The sequence below is a fragment of the Alosa sapidissima genome, chromosome 2 (assembly GCF_018492685.1).
Source record: "Alosa sapidissima isolate fAloSap1 chromosome 2, fAloSap1.pri, whole genome shotgun sequence".
NCBI classification, from domain to species: Eukaryota; Metazoa; Chordata; class Actinopteri; order Clupeiformes; family Clupeidae; genus Alosa; species Alosa sapidissima.
Window position 1 is genome coordinate 8942240 of NC_055958.1, and position 18350 is coordinate 8960589.

General features: G+C 40.5%; 1 protein-coding gene across 2 annotated transcripts in view; it reads right to left on the reverse strand.

Moving 5' to 3' along the window:
• The window catches only part of epb41l5 (erythrocyte membrane protein band 4.1 like 5), a 293140-nt gene that overhangs the window by 167079 nt on the left and 107711 nt on the right, over positions 1 to 18350 (reverse strand). For both annotated transcript variants that reach the window (XM_042066156.1, XM_042066163.1), the window contains 2 exons: positions 13080 to 13186; positions 12912 to 12930 (listed from right to left, as the gene is read on the reverse strand). In XM_042066156.1, coding sequence (XP_041922090.1) covers positions 12912 to 12930; positions 13080 to 13186 — 126 coding nt within the window. The remainder of the gene's footprint in view (positions 1 to 12911; positions 12931 to 13079; positions 13187 to 18350) is intronic.

Consider the following 18350-nt stretch of genomic DNA (forward strand, 5'->3'; position numbering starts at 1 on the left):
ACAATCTTAATACATTCAAAATAAATAAAGACTACAGACTACGACAATAATAATAATAAAAACAATAATTAGGGCTGTCAACGTTAACATGTTAATTGCGATGCGATTAAGGACCAAGGGCCAAAGATTTTTAATTTTACACCGTTACTTGTTGTTATCAACAACTCTCTTTGGCCGTTACTATTGTTACTATCACTTCCTGTAAATGTTTCCACCAACAAAGAACCACAGACAACAAAAGTCTTTATTAGTGATCTTCGTGTTAATTGAAGTCTGACACAGCAGACGCTCATTAGTTAGTTAGTTTGTTTATTGTCCCCTTAAGGATATTTCTTTTCACAATTTCATGGACGTGTCATGTCTCACTTTACATTTTTACAGGCAGTGAAGTATATCACATGACATAAAACAACATCAAACATGACATCAAACATAGACAACAGACATTTAAGAAGAACACATACATACAGACACAAAACATACATCACTGGTTCAGGTGCATATACTTCTGGGTAAACTTTATGAAGGTATATGTGGTGCACTTGTGGAGCAAAAAGAGTTGTCTGTCGAGTGCCCGCCCCCTAGCTCTACAGATACAAATTCTATGGCTCTGGCTACGGGTACGAATCAGTTTTGCACCAAACATCTCAGTTACGTGTGGAGCAAAAGTGAGAGCTACAGAAAACAGGATTTGAGACTCCTAGCGGCATATTCAAGCAGTTGTCATTATTGACCAGATGATTAAATATTCTACAGATGTGCAACGCTTGTTGCTTTAATTCACATAAAAGTTTACAAATGTACACATTTTGTTCATGTTCTCACATTTTTAAATACAGGTGTGCAAATGTGTTTTGCACCAAATATACTGAGGTGATAGTAGCAAAAATGTGAGGACGTTTTTAATTTGTGGTGTGTTGCATGGGTTTTGTGCACTTGCACCGAAGGATTTGTGAACTGCTGTGTTGTATTTGTAGGATAAAACAAAAATCTCTGTATTGGTTATCTGAATGAGTTTGTTGTTGTTTTTAGTAGAATCGGTTGTACAGTGAGTCCGAGGCATTTGAAATGGTCTATTGTCTCTATTGTTTCTTTGTTACTGATGATGGGGTGATGGGGTTGTGGGGTGCCAAAGACAATTTCTTTTGTTTTGCTGACATTAAGGTGCAGGTGAGATGGTGCTGTTTCTGGATCAGGTGTCTTTGAATGGTGTTGAATACGGAGCTGAAATCCGCAAACAGGATACTAGCAGCCGTGCCTGGGGAATCCAGGTGTTACAGGAGTAAGTGCAGTAGGCAGGCCACAGCATCCTCGGTACCCTTCTTGGCCTTGTAGGATTACAGGGGGTCCAGTTGTTGACAGACGTGTGGCAGGATGGTGTGTAGCAGCAGCTAGCACCAGGATGTGATGGTGATGGGGCGAAAGTCATTAAGTTCTTTGAGTCAAGGTTTTTTTGGGCACTGGGATTATTGTAGCTGTTTTCCAGGGGGTGGAAATTGTACATTGATGGTAGATTTCACAGAAGAGTGGATGGATTATTGGAGAGAGTTCTGTGGTGCAGCTCTTGAGTGCCCTTGCTGGAATCCCGTCGTGCCTGACTTACAACTCAGCTGTCGCCTGACATCCTCCTCTGAGAAGAGAGCTGGTTCGTTGGAGTTCAGCAGGGGGTGTGCGTCCAGTTGTCTACAACACTCTTCTGTGAAGTCCTCCTGATCAAAGCAGTTGAAAAAGGTGTTTAGTTGATGTCCCTCTGGAAGGCTTGTCTGGTGTTCATTGTGCTGAATTTTTGTTCTAGACTGTTTTTTAATTTTGCTTTCAAAACCTAATTTTTGACTGCCCGGTTGTCCTTGAGCTTGAGCTGGGCTTTTCCTTCAGGCTTTGTCTTATCTGTGGTGTAATCGATGGATTGATAGTAGGGACGTATGGACACAGTTGGCATTTCAAGATCGGGTGTACATGATGGCATCTTATGATGGACTGTGATATTGGTACAACATCTGTAATTGATGTAAAGACATACACCTCCTCCCCGCATCTTCCCTGATTGAGCCGTTCTGTCGGCATCGGGCACGTAACAGATCCATTTTGTTGCGGAGGGACCGGACATTTGCCAGGATGATGGAGGGGAGAGGTGGTTTGAAGGGATGTCTTCTTATCCTGATTTGGATTCCCCCCGTTTGCCCCTTTTTCTGGGTCTGAGCTCCTAGGGTAAGGCAATGTTAGATGGTGGAGAGTCCCAGAGTGATAATAAGTTTTCTTGGCTATAGGTGAGTAACTTTCCATCTATAACAGGTCGCACTATGAGGCCATCGCAGATCAACAGTAGCATTGCAATCACTACGATGTTTTTGCCATGGTTGGACAAACAAGTAACACAAGACGGGACAGGAAAAACTTAAACAAAGACAAGCCGTGACGATCGGACGAGACGCATACAGAACTTGTGTTGTCACAGCAGAGCATGCACCAAGGACCTTTTAAAACAAATAAAACATTTAGAGGACCACTGTGGTCAAGAGGAGGAATAAGGATTCATCAATGGAGGGGATGTGCAGGTAATACTCCTATAAATACCTTGGGGTGCATGGTGATGACAGACTGGAGTGGTCTAAGAACACTGAGGGCCGTACTAGGGATTAAGATAATCAATTTTAGAATTAGAAGGCTTTGTTTGCAACTTCGCATCCAGCATGATTTTTGTACTACTGCTTGACTGCGACTACCAGAATTATGAGTTGCGAAGTTTATTGTGATTAGTATTTTGAGGAGAATAGCCACATGAAAGTTATACTTTCCAATTTTATAAACTAACAAAATTTGTTGAAAAGTAATTTGGTGTTTTCTAACCAATTATAGTCCGCTGGTGCAAGGCTGCAAGCAGAGACTGCTAGTGCAAGTCTCCTGTAATAACAAAGCCATAAATAGTAAGCTTCACTTGAAGTTAACTCTTATGTATCTCTTCATTAGGGGCAGGCCTCTATATCTATCTTGTTTTATAACAGAATAGAGTACTTTTTAAGCCCTTTATGTAAATTAATAGTTGTGCTTTACCGTCATACTGCACACACACACACACCTGCGTGTTTTATGACAGTAAACTGTCTGCCTACATTTTTCTTAACAGGTCTATATTTCCACCTATGTTCACGGTTAAAACACACAAAATATTGACATAAACAAAATAAAACATTCCCTGGGAATCAGGAAATGGTCTTTTCGGGAATCCCGTTTGCCAGGATTAAACCTTAATTATTACACAAGGTCTCCTCTGCATTGTATCTTGAATGTTATTCTTCATGTTTGCTCTGGATAAAAATGTCTGCTAAACGAATTGCTAGGTTACGGGGACGCTGGCGAGACTGACGCCGCTCCGTCTGGCTTGTTTTTGTTTGAGTTTTTCAATTTTTCGCAATTTAATTTTATTTATTTTTTCTGACAAAGTTTGTCACACGCTTAAACTACGTTTCGGCTATCTAATGTTATAATTTTCTTGAATTTTACCCCATCGTGGGTTTTGTTTTTTGGAGGACTAACACCTGACCTGGACTGACTGGGCTGGTTGCGCTGTGTTCCACTGTCTGTTGTTGAGCTTGAGGCTGTTTTTGGGACTTTGGCTACACGGTGTCTCTCTCCCTCTCCATCCCATCCTGTCGGCGGATTTGACGCTGAGTTTGTTGACCAGCTGCTAGGTTAGTCGGTTGACTAGACCTTCCAGGGAGATTGAGGCTTTGTGCTGTGTTGCTTTAGCTGCTGCGCCTCCACAAACAAGACCTACAGTGTCTGTCTCTTGGACATTTGTACTAGCCTACATGGGATTTCTCTACACCGCTGAGCAGCTCCAACAACTTGCCTCCTCAAATGCCAGCACTTCCATCAATGAAGCTGTGCTCCACCTTTGCCAGGCTACGGGGATCCTTCGGAGGAAGCGTTACATGCACAGAGGGTCGCGTCGCTCCTTTACCATCTATCAACAAACAATGGAGGATGCTATCCCGACTCTGCAGTCCCGGTGTGGCTCTCCTGTGTGGTCCACTCCTGTAGGCAACTCTGCTTCAACACCTCATCACCATACAGACTATGCCTGTTACCGCTACTGCTGCTGCTGCTGCTGTTGCTACTGCTCCCGTCACTGCTGCCACTGATTCCACTTGTGCGGGCTCTGGTGGAGAGGCTAATCTCTGCCGGGTAAATCTCTCTAACTGCGGCCCCTTCCAAGAACGTCATGAACAGGACTCTTCTTTGGTTAAGTTTGCTGTCTTAAATGCTCGCTCTGTTTTCAACAAAGCATTTATTCTGAATGACCGTTTTACGTCCCACCATCTAGACTTTCTGTTTATCACCGAGTCTTGGCTCTCTGGTGATGACATCATTGCACTTGGTGACCTTGAGTTTTTTAAACTCACCTAGGGTCTCTGGTCATGGTCTAATTACAGTGTTTAAGAACAGTTTTAAATGTAGAATTGTACCAACTGATCTGTTTTCTACTTTTGAACTACAGCTGTTTAAGATCAATGCATCTGTACTTTGTGCCTTAGTCTACCGTCCACCAAAAATTAATTGTAATTTCATTCAAGAATTTGCTGAACTTCTATCTTTTATGGCCTCTCGTGCTGATAAGTTATTAATCTTGGGGGACTTTAACATCCCATCTAAACCTTTGGTCAATGAGTTTTTAGGCCTTGTGGACTCTTTTAACCTTGTGCAGTCAGTTATGGCCCCAACACATCAGAAGGGTCACACATTAGACCTAGTTGTCCTCTGGTTTCTCAGTTTCCAAAGTTAAATTAGTTGATACTGGTGTGTCTGACCATTTTATGATTTTATTTGAATCTTCACTGTTTTGTCCCCCCCCTCCACCCCCCTCATCCTACTCCCTTGTCAGAGCTATTAATTCCACCACAGCCTCACAGTTCACTAATACTTTTATGCTCTCTCTCTTTCACCTGCTGTCTTAGATTCTCTTTCCACCTGCACCGACACTGAGGATCTACTTACTCTTTTTAATACATCTTGCCTTGCCACTCTTGATTCTGTAGCTCCTTTAAAACAAAAGCGGTGTAAATCCAATAGGTCAACTACTCCTTGGCTAAATTCCACTACCTGTTCGCTCAGAAAGGCTTGTAGGAAAGCAGAGCGAAAATGGAAAAAAGATAAACTACAGGTCTCCTATGATATATTTAGAGATTCTCTTAAGGCTCTGTCAAAGCAGCAAAGGCAGCTTTCTATTATTCACAAAAATGCTCACAGACCAAAAGTGTTGTTTAACACAATTAATAAAATCATAAATCCTCCTACTACAATGTCCTCTCTTCCTGCTACAACAGAAACCTGTGAGATGTTTCTCAATTTCTTTATTGACAAAATTGACAACATAAAGTCTCATATCACACCCTCAATTTCTTATCCTGCTTTGTATCAGTCTGTAGTTTGCCGCCTCCAACAATTCCAACCAGTCTCTTCCTCACAGTTGTCAGACTTGGTCTCTCATATTAAGCCCTCTTCTTGCCACTCTGATATTCTTCCATCTCACCTTTTCAAAGAAGCTTTTGCGGCTATTTGCCCTTTTATCTTGAGCATCATTAATAGCTCCCTGGCTAATGGAGTAGTACCCTCTGGCTTTAAACACGCTATTGTGCAACCTCTCCTGAAAAAACCTTCCCTTGATCCCATTGATTTGAAAAATTATAGGCCCATTTCTAAACTGCCCTTTCTCTCTAAGATCTTAGAAAAAGTTGTTCTGTCACAAGTCTCTTCCTATTTAAACACCTCTAATATCCTTGACAAGTTTCAATCTGGTTTTAGACTACTTCATAGTACAGAGTCTGCCTTACTTAAGGTCCATAATGATCTATTGCTCTCTGTTGACTCTGGCTCTTGTGCCCTATTGGTCCTGTTAGATCTTAGTGCTGCTTTTGACACCATTGACCACAAGATCCTTTGAAAACGCCTGGGTGTTGAAGTTGGTCTGCAAGGCACTGTATTAAATTGGTTCAGATCTTACTTAACTGATAGATCTTTTTCAGTGCATTTAGGCAATGCTTCTTCGTCATCTGCTCCCATTAAGTGTGGTGTCCCCCAGGGTTCTATTTTAGGGCCTCTATTATTTTCTTTATACATGCTTCCCCTGGGCTCCATTTTCAATCAATTCAATATTTGTTATCACTGCTATGCAGATGATACCCAATTTTATATGCCGGTGGCCCCTGAAAATTCCTGCTCATTGACAAACTTTTTTCTTTGTCTTAATGACATTAAGAATTGGATGGCTAACAACTTTTTACAGCTAAATGACCGCAAAACTGAAGTAATCATTTTTGGACCACCAAATTCTGTCAACAATGTAAGCAAGTCTCTTGGCCCTCTGTCTGTTAACCATCACACAGTGTGGTCAAGAACCTAGGTGTTTTCCTAGACTCTTCTCTGACTTTTAATAAGCAAGTCAACAGCGTTGTTAAGGGAAGTTTTTACCAACTTAGGACAATAGCAAAGCTCAAGTCTTCTCTCTCCTACAGTGATTTAGAAATCCGTATACATGCCTTTATTTCCTCTAGGCTTGATTATTGCAACTCACTGTATGTAGGTGTAACTAAATCTACTCTAAACAGACTCTAGCTGGTCCAAAATGCTGCAGCCAGATTACTGACTGGATCTAAGAAACGTGACCACATTTCACCTGTGTTGGCTAAACTGCACTGGCTTCCTGTGGAACAAAGAATTAATTTTAAAATTCTTCTGTTTGTTTTCAAAGCTTTACATGGTTTAGCACCTCAGTATTTATGTGATCTTTTTACCTCTTCGATCATCTTCCCAGTGTCTTCTTTGTGTTCCTTCTGCCTCTCTTAAATCCAAAGGTGACAGAGCTTTCTCTGTCTATGCTCCCCAGCTTTGGAATAGCCTTTCTGATGTTGTGAAATCCTGCCCCACTTTTAGTAGTTTTAAATCCAACCTAAAAGACCTACCTCTTCTCCCTAGCTTTTAACACTCCCTGACTCCCTCACCTCTCCCTTTTTTTTTTTAATATGTTTATATGTATGTATATGTATTATTGTTATTATTATTATTTTTATTAATATTATTATTTTATGTAAAGCACTTTGGTGCAATGCTATTGCTTTGAAATGTGCTATATAAATAAATTTGACTTGACTTGACTTGAATGAATGCAAATGTAAATGTAGAATGGTCAGAGGCAAAGGGAACCGCTACTATTAGATACAAAGAGCATTAAGAGGAGAGTGAATCTGGTATGTGACGGCACAGTAAACAACCAGAGATTAAATAAAACCACTCATGTTAGCAGTGGCGTAGCCAGAATCTTTTAACAGGGTGGACTTTTGAGAAGTAGGATGGGCCACTATTTTTCACATTAAAATTTCTGCCAAACATCCGTAAACATCCTTTTAATGCTTCTTTACAGTAGTAGCCTAAGGTGACATCTAACCACTTGAAAAAAAAAACTAATACATAGCCTATTTGTGACCTAAGTTCATTCATACATTTATTTCCCAAAGACGTTTCATGCTTGCATTTGAATTGCACTTCAGGGGTTCTAATATGGAACCGAGCTAGTGAGCAGAGCTGAGCGGTGCGAATAATTCACTCCACTTCAAAATCCTCCTGCTCCAGTGAAATTGCTCCACGCTCGCTCAAATTTAAAAGAGGGAGAAATAATCTACAAGCCGAATTGTCACCTTAGAAAACTTAAATCCCAAAGAACTAAGAGCAATGGCAATGTCACTCATAGAACATGTATTGTAAAAGATAGCCTAATGCAACACCGAGAGTGCAACAACGAACAAGCTTGGCAACCTCAATACACATAAGCCTAAATCTAAAGGGATCAGTGGGATTAATTGCCTAAATAATACAGGTTTAGCATCCAAGTTTTACTTCAGCCTTACTTAAAGCATAGGCTATTCAAATTGCTCACGTTTTTCTTTGCTCTCCGTAGCACACTCATGTTTCCGCGAAATGTGTCTTCTTAAATTCCAAAATAAATCTCACTGGAACAGTGTCACCACATAGTTGTTCTTGCTCTACATTGTTAGTATCTAGTTGTTTTGTAGGAATAGTACACTTGGAAGCCCTATGACGTTCAGTTTCCTTTCTAAAATATTTAGCGACTTCATCCCCAACGAACTTACTGTAACGTCGGCACGCTGGACTATGTGCTACGGACTCTGTGTGCTGGGACAATGCATTCTGGGATACAGGGGAGAATTCTGGGGGTTGTTTGTGTATGTTAATGCCTTTATTTACTGTTTTAATGTCCGTGTTTTGGTGTAGCGTGTTACCCTTTTAGGTCTTCCTCGTGTGTGATCCTTTTTGTGTGGGGGGCTGCGTCCACCCCTGTATGTGAAGAGTGTGTGTGTGTGTTTGACCTGCCTAGTGTGTGCTGATTTCGTGGTCTGTGTCCCTGCTCCTGATTCTAAATGCTAGCTTTCGAATCAAGTTCTGGCTAAGCCTAATCCGCTACATTACTATGGCTATGGCTAATATCTCAGTTTTGAAATGTAACGGTCTTGGTTTCATTATGCAGACATGAATTCTGGGTGGATTTGGGCATGTCTCAGACTCGTGATGTGAGCAGTATCGGCGCGAAATTGGAGCGGAACAGAGCGGCCGCTTCAACCTCTAAATTAAAAAGCGCTCCGCGCTCCAACAAAATTCCATCTGCTCTGCTCCTCGCTCGCTCATGCTCCGCACACTAGCTCTGATATGGAATGACTACACTAAATATGGAATAATTACACAAAAATATAAATCTTTGCAATTTCTATTTAAATTCAATTGGTGTGTATAAGATGGACTATACATCTGTACAATTAATATTGGACAAAATAACATGATTATTCAATTTCTATGGATTCCTGTGAATATTTTAAGACCCAATATGCTATATCTAGCATATTGCTAAGGATATACACTGCAGCTAGAAGGTAGGGAAGGCGGAGGAGGGCATTTTTTTTACAACATTTAAGTGAGACATAGTTAGATTAAACTGACAATGTAAAGCACTACACATATTTTACATGAAAAAAGATTGTCATGTATTGATTCCCAAGAGTCCAAGCTTTCAAATGATGTATAATATGACTATGCTACATAACAATCTAATGTATAAAAATGATTTAGAATGAATTTTCCAATATGACAATGCATCTTGTCATAGAGCAAAGAACATTAACCCTTTCTTCTCTGTTACATTGCTCTGGAACCGTTCATCGCAGTGAGATGAAACCTTTATTGCGTGACAGAGCACACTTGTCTGTACGATCAAGTATGAAAATTTAAAAAAAAATCATGACATTAAATCAAATTGCATCATATTAACAGTCTATACTTCTCTGCATATCACCTGCGCACCCATTACTCTTGTTTGATATCGATCCTTCTGGCTTATAAAAACAGACGATATGACTGCAAAATAATAACGTCATGTACACAAGCCAATGCTGCACACCAATTACTCTCGTTTGAATTACTCGCGGACCCGTGATCGGATAGATATGCCACGCATGTCAGATGAGAGAGGAGACACAGAGCTATCATTTGATACCAAGTACATCCTTCTGGGTTATAAAACAGACGAAGTAACAGCAAAATAATAACTTCATATAGCTGGACTTACCCCACGTTTTTGTGGCAAAGCATGTTTATAATCCAACGCTACCGTGTGTTTCTCTATGGCAAAGCATGTTCATAATCCGGTTTTGAGATCCTAGCAAATTCCTGCATGGCATCCAATTCAAGGCTCACATTGCATCCCAATTTGTTCAACAAAAAAACACCTTTTTGCCTTTACCTTGTTCATGGCAATGCAGTAATAAGTTGAGAATCATTATGAGTGCCTACACCATAGCCACACGCAGGTTAACACGCAAACTCGGGTCAAGTCAGGTCAGATCAGTTCGTATCACAGATATGGACCGCAGAAAGGTAATTTTTCATCACTAAATAAAAAATGGCATTTATTTTCGTAAATCACACACCACATATTTCTGTAAATTGCTCAGCCCCAGAGTATCCCTCCAACATGGCAATTATATTGCCTGATTCTGGACAGTCTGCCCTACACACACATGAAATGCACGTAGAGCTATGAGCTTGCTGTGGTGAGATACATGTCGAAATATAAGAATTTTTATAATACGCTTTTTGTATTTTAATTCTTTAAAAATCAAAATAAAATCAATGCTATTACTAATACATTAAATTATGGCAGATCTGAATAGCCTAGACTCTGCTGAAAAAAACAATATATAATATGTGTGTGTGGCACTTACAATGACCAGAATAAATCCTTATGAATAAAGGTAGTGAAAATGCCCTAAAAACAGCTTAGGGTTCTAAGGGTTAAAGCTTTTCTTCAGGAAACACTTATCGGAACTCCCCCTATTACCGTCGGTCCCGTATTTCCGCCGTCTTGCGTGTATGTGTCACTTAGTCCACACGGAGACGCTTTTTAGGTTAAACGCAGAGGTTTTGCTTCGTCTTGGCCGAGTGTCCAAACGAATCCTGTAAACGCACTGCCCAAAACCGCACTTTTCTGAAACTTGGCCAAGCTTGTTCGTTGTTGCACTGTCGGTGTTGCATTAGGCTATCTTTTACAATACATGTTCTATGAGTGACATTGCCATTGCTCTTAGTTCTTTGGGATTTAAGTTTTCTAAGGTGACAATTCGGCTTGTAGATTATTTCTCCCTCTTTTAAATTTGAGCGAGCGTGGAGCAATTTCACTGGATAATTGGGGGTGTTACGATATCAAGTAGCCTGACGAGCCAGACCCACATTAATATATAATCGGTTGTCTTTCAAATTCCCTCTGCGCACTATGAGTCTCATGCGTTTTCCCACCAGCGGAGCTAGTTGGCTAGTAACTTTTGCCAACTTATAAAAAGCTTAACTCGTGTCACGCTGTTCGCCAACAGCAACATCCATCTTCTTTGTTTTCAAGTAGCAGGGAATTCAAGCCCAAACCCTTGCAACTCTGCCATCAATCATTATGTTAAGCCCGCCTTACGTCTCTATACACCATTTGATTGGCGGATTGACGGAGAGTTGCTAGACTAGCCCTGGCAAGGGTGAGTCTAGATTTCTAGGCTACTTATCAAGTCAATGACATGACCAGTGACAAGTTCCTGGGCCTGCACATCACTAATTCACGGATTGGGATAAATGCAGAGACCAAATTTCCCTCACGGGATCAAAAGAGTATATATACTTATACTTATATAAAAAGGCTCAGCAGACGCTGTACTTCATCAGGTCCCTGAAAAAAGCCGGCCTGAGCTGTTGGCCACTCATCCAGGCCTACAGGGCTGGTAGAGAGTGTCCTCACAAGGGACATTACTATGTGATATGGTAACACCATAGTAAAGGAGATGAAGGCTCTCCAGAGGATAATTAAACAGCTAAGAGGATCATAGGGACACAGTTCCACTCCAAGGACACCCTATATCAAATCCATTCTCCAGGATCCACATCACCCCAGTCACTCTCGGTGGAGAAGCTCTGTCGTGGGCTGAGACACCGTTGACCGGAGAGCATAAAAGTGAATAGAACATCACTTTCAAAACAGCTTCTACCCAGCAGCAATCACACTATCTGGTTTGAAATACCCTGCCCCACCTCAGACTCTGACACATTGAGACAGTGCACGCGCACGCACACCGTATCTTTCTGTGCAATTCGTATCCTTGCCTGGCACAAGTTTGCACGTTTGCACTTCTGTATTTATTGTACTTATTGTTATTTATTAATATGTAGACTTTTTTATATGCTGATTTTTAAAAGAAGCCCTATGCAACAATTCTTGCAAAAATGACCTTAATTATGCAGGTTGTGAGTAGTTTTGATGGTTCTACAACACTTTCTGGGTTGTTTGGAGGGTGCTTCGTCTCCCCCTATTGCTTCTCCGAATATGCAACTTTCTGAACCCGGACCGGGTAAATCCGGATGTGACTCAGCGGAAGTATCCAATGGCACCTCCAAAAAGTAGTCAGATTGTAGTTTATAAGAAGACTGCAAAACGGACGCCGACTTGGCTGTGTTGCTGTTGAAATTGTAGCCTACCCTTGGGTGAACTTCGTTTTTGTAATGTGGTTTGATAGTCTCTTGAACAATGAGTTTGCTCGACCGTTTTATTGTGAGCCCTGTATGTGTTTAGCTTGGTTTCTTGATGGCTAGCTCGCTAGCTAGTGGGGGTTTAGCGTAGCAGTCACTTGCTACCGAAGCTGCAGGGGGAGCTATGTCATGAAAAATGCGAGCCCAAATCCGGCGAAAAGCCAGAAACAGCGAAGGAATAACCAGACCTGCATAGGGCTTCTTTAATAATGAGTGTTTTTTTTATTGACTGATTGATCCGTAACTCAATGCCCCTGTGACTTGTACTTGAGCAAATAGATCAAAATAAACACTTGACTTGACTTGAAGACAATGGTGCATAACAAGGCACCATCCTGTAAAACTGATCTGTTAACTGCTATTCACCAAAGATGAAACTTGATTAATGAATACTGTTCTACATTAGTGAAGTCTAGTCTTTTTCTTCAGGGTTGAGTACATTCAGCGTCAAGCCCAATTCCACTTATTTAGGAAGAAAGGCAACATCTCTCAGTACTCTGTGAGATGAAAACTAATGGAGAGACAGATGTATCCACAAGAGGGGACTCAATGTCTTGTTTTCTGGGATTAAACAGGAATTAGCAAGGAAAACCTTGGACTAATAAATGCATTTATAACAAGGCTAGGTCATGTTAAATGTTTCATGTGTTATGTTTCATTAATATCATTTCAAGAAAATTGGAAGAAGAAACAGATCACAACAGCTCCATAAAGCACAGAGTATGTCTGTCCTTACTCATAGATCTACACATAGAATAATAGTGGGATAAAATTCCAATACTCACTTTTGAACTTTCTTAGAGGCTGCAAAAATAATGAAATACACAATTATAGGACTTTACAAGCAAATGCGCCAAAGTAATATCAAAAAATATGTTTTATTGTAATCATTTTACAAATATGCCTCCCAGAGAAACCGGTAATCTGGGCATGTCTCTCTCCTTGTCACTCACCCATATTCTGAATGGTCCTCCGTGAGTACCGTCGACTGGGCCTACGCTCAAAAGAGGCTGATCTCCGAGCTTTATTGGCCTTAGTAGTCTGATATTCAGTTTTTCCGCTACAAAACACAAGGCATATCAATTTTATTTATGATTATGGTTATAAGATTTGGCAGACACATTTGTCCAAAGCGACATACAAATACAAAAACAAAATAATACTTAAATTTAACAGGGAACAATTTAAAATGTTGGTCAGATTACATTAAGGAGAACAGCAATAACAAACAACAATGTCAATTCAATCAATACCCTAATGAAATAAACAATGAAAATGAAGGAAAATAATAATGTCCATTCAATCAATAATATAATATTCTGTTATATAATATCAGACCTGCCAACCTTGAAGACATTTTATGAGTACAACCCCCCACACAGGTCCCCCGCACGCACCCACAAGTATGCTCCACTTTTGCCCACCAGTCAGTGAAAAACCTACGAGATACCTAACACCATAATACATAATATACTTTCTCCAATCAAGATTTATTAGTTACTCCATAACCATATACAAGTAGACCATAAATGTTATACAATTACTGCAATCACTCCTAACATTGAATTGAAAACAAACTGTTGTACTGGAGGCATAGCCCATGGAAACTTCTTTCACCTGAAAATCTGTAAACTGAAAAGTAAACTTAGGACATTTTTTGTAAATAAATAAATCAAAACAATAAAACAAAACCTGCAAAACCAGCAGTTATCAATATCAAAATCAGTTTGCATCTGTTTTTTCAGGTTTAAACATCTGCATTGTTTAACTTAAAAGTTGCAGATTTGGCTTTTTTAAGTAGTGCGTCAGTGAAAGTCTCTTTGTAACAAGTGCTGCCTTTGGAGGCAATCATGACTTTTCTTGTCACCAGAGAGCTAAGCATCTGTGCTCAGGCTAGCACGAAATTGTGTTTTGTTTTTAGTGACCAAGCTGAAAATCCTTTCACAGTCTGCATTGCTGTGAAAAATCACACACACACCCCAAGCATGTCTGTGGAGGGGTTTACAAAGTTTCTTCCCTCCTGATTCCATCACACCTAATTATGACCGCCGCTAGCGAAGCGGTCATATAGGGATTGTCAACGTTCCCCCCCCCAGTCATCTACTTCCTGAATTTTTGGTCAACGATACCCGGGACACCGAACCACCGGGGCACATGAAATTTGGTGGGTATGTAGCCCCACTAGACTTTTACGGAAAAATTTCGCTTCGTCCCCGGGGGCCACTCCCCCCCCCCCCCCCGTGCTGGGCCCCCCGAACCGCAAAAAAAGCAGTTTTTCCTAAATAACTACCTGAACCGTGGCACTGAGGATGAAGAATCTTTTATGGTATGCTGGTCTCAAGGGCCCACATCAACCTGGCCCATAATCACTCATTTGTGATTTGCACCCCCCCGGTAAAAAATGAAAATGCAATATTATTCTGCTTTAATTGCCCCTATCTTCAAGTAAGATGTTCAGAACTGCACCAAATTGTATGTGTATGATTGACCTGGCATTCTCTGGGGGTATGCCAAGTTTCGTAGAATTTCATCCATGGGGGGGGGGGTCTAAAAAAAATTAGGTTATGTGTACATTTAGTGACTGTACACTCATTGGCCTGTAGATGGCGGTGCACACATATATACATGCACACACACACACACAGGCACCCACATACTATCGGTATTAGAACGGCCGATACATAATTACAAATTCAGTAGGATTAAAAGAAAGCCAAAATAAATAATCATCATGGCTGCATTTCCAGTATTGGTGATAAGTAGTCGTTTGTCCACTAGATGGCGCATCGTTGCAGTGAGACGTAATTTTGTTGGAAGTTAAAAGTGGGTTGGAAAAACAATGGACGCTTCCTACAAGGACTGTAGTTTACCGCAGAGAACGTCTAATAAGGATAGGACGATAAGGATAGATCCCATTTCTTCTTTAAGCCGAATTAAATCTGAGAATGTTTATCGGACATTCTTGGTTTTTACTGCAGGAATGTTAATCTTATAATATCAATAAGGACCTAGGTAATGTTACCGTTAGCGTTGGTTGAGTGATGGAGGCCAATTTGATTGATTGCATTTGTAGAAAACTATAAATGCTGTTATACCAAGCAAATTGATAGCAGCACTGTAATTGTATCTTTCGACTGTCATTTGTTGCACGTGCTACAAAATCATTCTGTGCAATGGAAGATTTACCAACGTTACACCGGTCTGATACAGTTTTGCCTATACTTGCGTGAGACGGAGACGCCTGTTTATTTTGTTTTAAGTGCGTGCAGGGTGTGAGAGGGGAATCGATGTGCTTTGATTCCAGCTTGGTAGTTGTAGTCTGTGAAATTAAAAAGCACGTGTGTGTGAAGTATCCAAACAATGACACCTTCATTTCATTATGGCTGCTTTAGCAACACACCTTAAGCTACTGTGTAGTGGGTCCCATTTAGAAGTGGCTACTTCATTCGCGCTTTCCTTGACTCATGGAGCTGCGTGAATTGTATTACAACTTTTCTCCACGATATGGCAGTTTAAGTCCGCTTGATACTGTAAGGCGTAAGCCATTGGTTTCCAAAGGAGATTTTATTTGTGTCGCCAGCATAGCCTATTGACAATTTGTTGTAAATAGGCCTACCTTATAAGCCTACCTGTAGCTTAGGGAAGCTAACAGCTTTCTATTTTGTTTTGATCTAGTTTGTTAGTTACAGTTTTGTCATAACTCCCTGATGCATTTTTGAATTTAGAATAGCCAGAGCGTGGATATCTCGATCGGAAAATTAAACAATATCGGGTGCCTATGGACTAGGCTGGGTGAGCCTGATCTGCCCGCTATTTATTTTTTGATTTCTTAAAAGATTGAGCTTGGTCTGATGAAAGCCAGACTAGCCATGGACCTCAGTTACACAATGCAAGGGAACATGAATCAGCCTATATTTGCACGAACAATAACGGACAACAGCTCTTCAACTTTGGCCCGTTAAAATGTGTATGAACAGTCTAGCGACGCATTTCATCAAGGCCCATTTGGACATGTCAGTTATTTGCACCACTGGTTAGATGTAAAACAGCATTTCGTTTCAGACTACTGTTACTTAATTTGTGCATTAACAATAACGTTTCAGACTACTGTTACTTAATTTGTGCATTGACAATAAAGTATTACATGAACTAAAGATGACTAAAATCTTATGTAGAAGAAGAAACATCCATCCATCCAAAAATGACCTTTGTTTTTGATAGCTGTTGAAAACGGCATGGAACTGACAGAGATGTTTTTGTTTCTAAATAAATAAATAAATAAATAACATTATGCTGATACCTTTTGCTTTTCCCAAATACAATGTAGCCTACAGGTGTAAGTGACCTTTCATCAATCCAGTTGCAATGGATGAACTGTGATGAACTGCCCTACTTGTGATTGTTTAGAGATTTTAAAGGTTTTATAACAATGCTACATCTTCTTTGGCTATTCTACAATCTATTCACCTTTTCAGCACCAGTAGGCTACTTTCTGTGCAGCCGCACACACACACTTAGGCATGCCAAACAAGCATACACAAAAGTGAGCAGCGGTCATATTTTGTAACGCTATGCGGTACATCTAGTTCTCTCCAAGCTTCATCAGCCCATTTGGTAAGAATACCATCATTCAAGGTGGTGGACTGAAAGAGCCGAAACTCCTCCTCTACTTCATCCACTGTAACACCATTTCCCAACAAGCAGGGGAACTTGTCTATGAAGTATGTCAGTGAGGAGAATTTAGCTGTTTGCCGTCTGCTTATATCAGCTACGGCAGCATGACGCAGCAATTCGTCACCATAGAATTTAGGGAATTTAGTTTTTTTAGTACTCAACAGCTGCTGTGAAATATTTCCTTACATCCCTGAAGAGAGCTCCAAGGGGTAAGTTTGCTTGACTTTTGATAAATGTATGTGTGTCATGTCCAATTGACAGCTCATCATCAGGCAGCTGATGTTCAATGGATTTGTAGAGAGTGGGTTGGCATCCTCTCTTTAGGTCTTCCATCATTTCGACAACACAGGTTTGCAGAAGGCCAAAAGCATTTTTTGCAACTGTAGTTCCAAAATTTGCAGCAATATGGTCACACATGGCTCTTCTTTCTGCAGGTTCTGATTTGCGGTTTCAAATAAAGGTATAGCTCTCTAAAAAAAGAGCATACAGCTTGGACTGTGGGTCAGTCAAGAAAGCATACACCCTCTGTGGTTTTGTGACCTCTGTTCTATCTTCTTTTCCTTTTTTGTTTTATTTTTGGACAGATCCCTCTGTTTTTTGCTGATTTCTTTTTGTTGAAAAACAAATTGGTTTAGGTCAAACCCCTTGGGTGGTTGAGGTGACTGCTGTGTAGTGCTTGGTCCTGCCTGCAGCTGTTTGGGTATAGGTCCTACCTGCAGCTGTGTGGATGTAGACCCTGCCTGCAGTTGTTTTGGTGTCGACCCTGCCTCTATCCGCTTGTGTGTAGACCCTGCATGCAGCTGTTTCGAGGAAAGTGTATTCAATATAGCTGCTGTCTTAGTTAGAGCACAGCCGTACTGCTGGGCAATTTAACTATCTGGAAACATCTTCTTAAATAATGGTCCAGCATGGTCAGCTATAGACACTGGCACATTGTGCTCAGCTATAAAGTTTGAGAAATGTGTTTCTGCCCTGATGGTCCGTAGATCTTGATCTCCAAAAAACTTTGTGGTGATCTTAGGGACTAAGGCCATGACACTTTCCAATTTCTTGTGCTGTGTTCCTTCCACATGGCGTCTGCAATCTGAAAATGTAGGTGAAGAAGGGGGAGATTATGATATTCCTGCATGTTGTTACAAATATTATGACTTATGTTACATCATACACACACACACACACACACACACACACACACATGCGCACAATTCATTCAAAGGAAAACTAGATACATGTAATATTATGTTACATGTTATATTCAAATACATCACTACTTCCTAGATTACAATAAATTATTAATATGTAGAGGAATGGAGTGGATGAATGGCTGTACGTGTAGTGAAACTACACAAATGTTTTCTGATATCCTGTCCAATATTTTGTGTCCATATATTTGTGTTAGTCTAACAAAGTCTAATAAATAGGCCTAAGTACTTCTGTGTTGAGTCAGACCAGGTTAAAACATAGCCTTCTTCTGATTACTGAAGGGAAATGAAATGGTTTACTCATAACGCAACTTTAAATAGGCCTAAAACAACTAATAAATAATATGG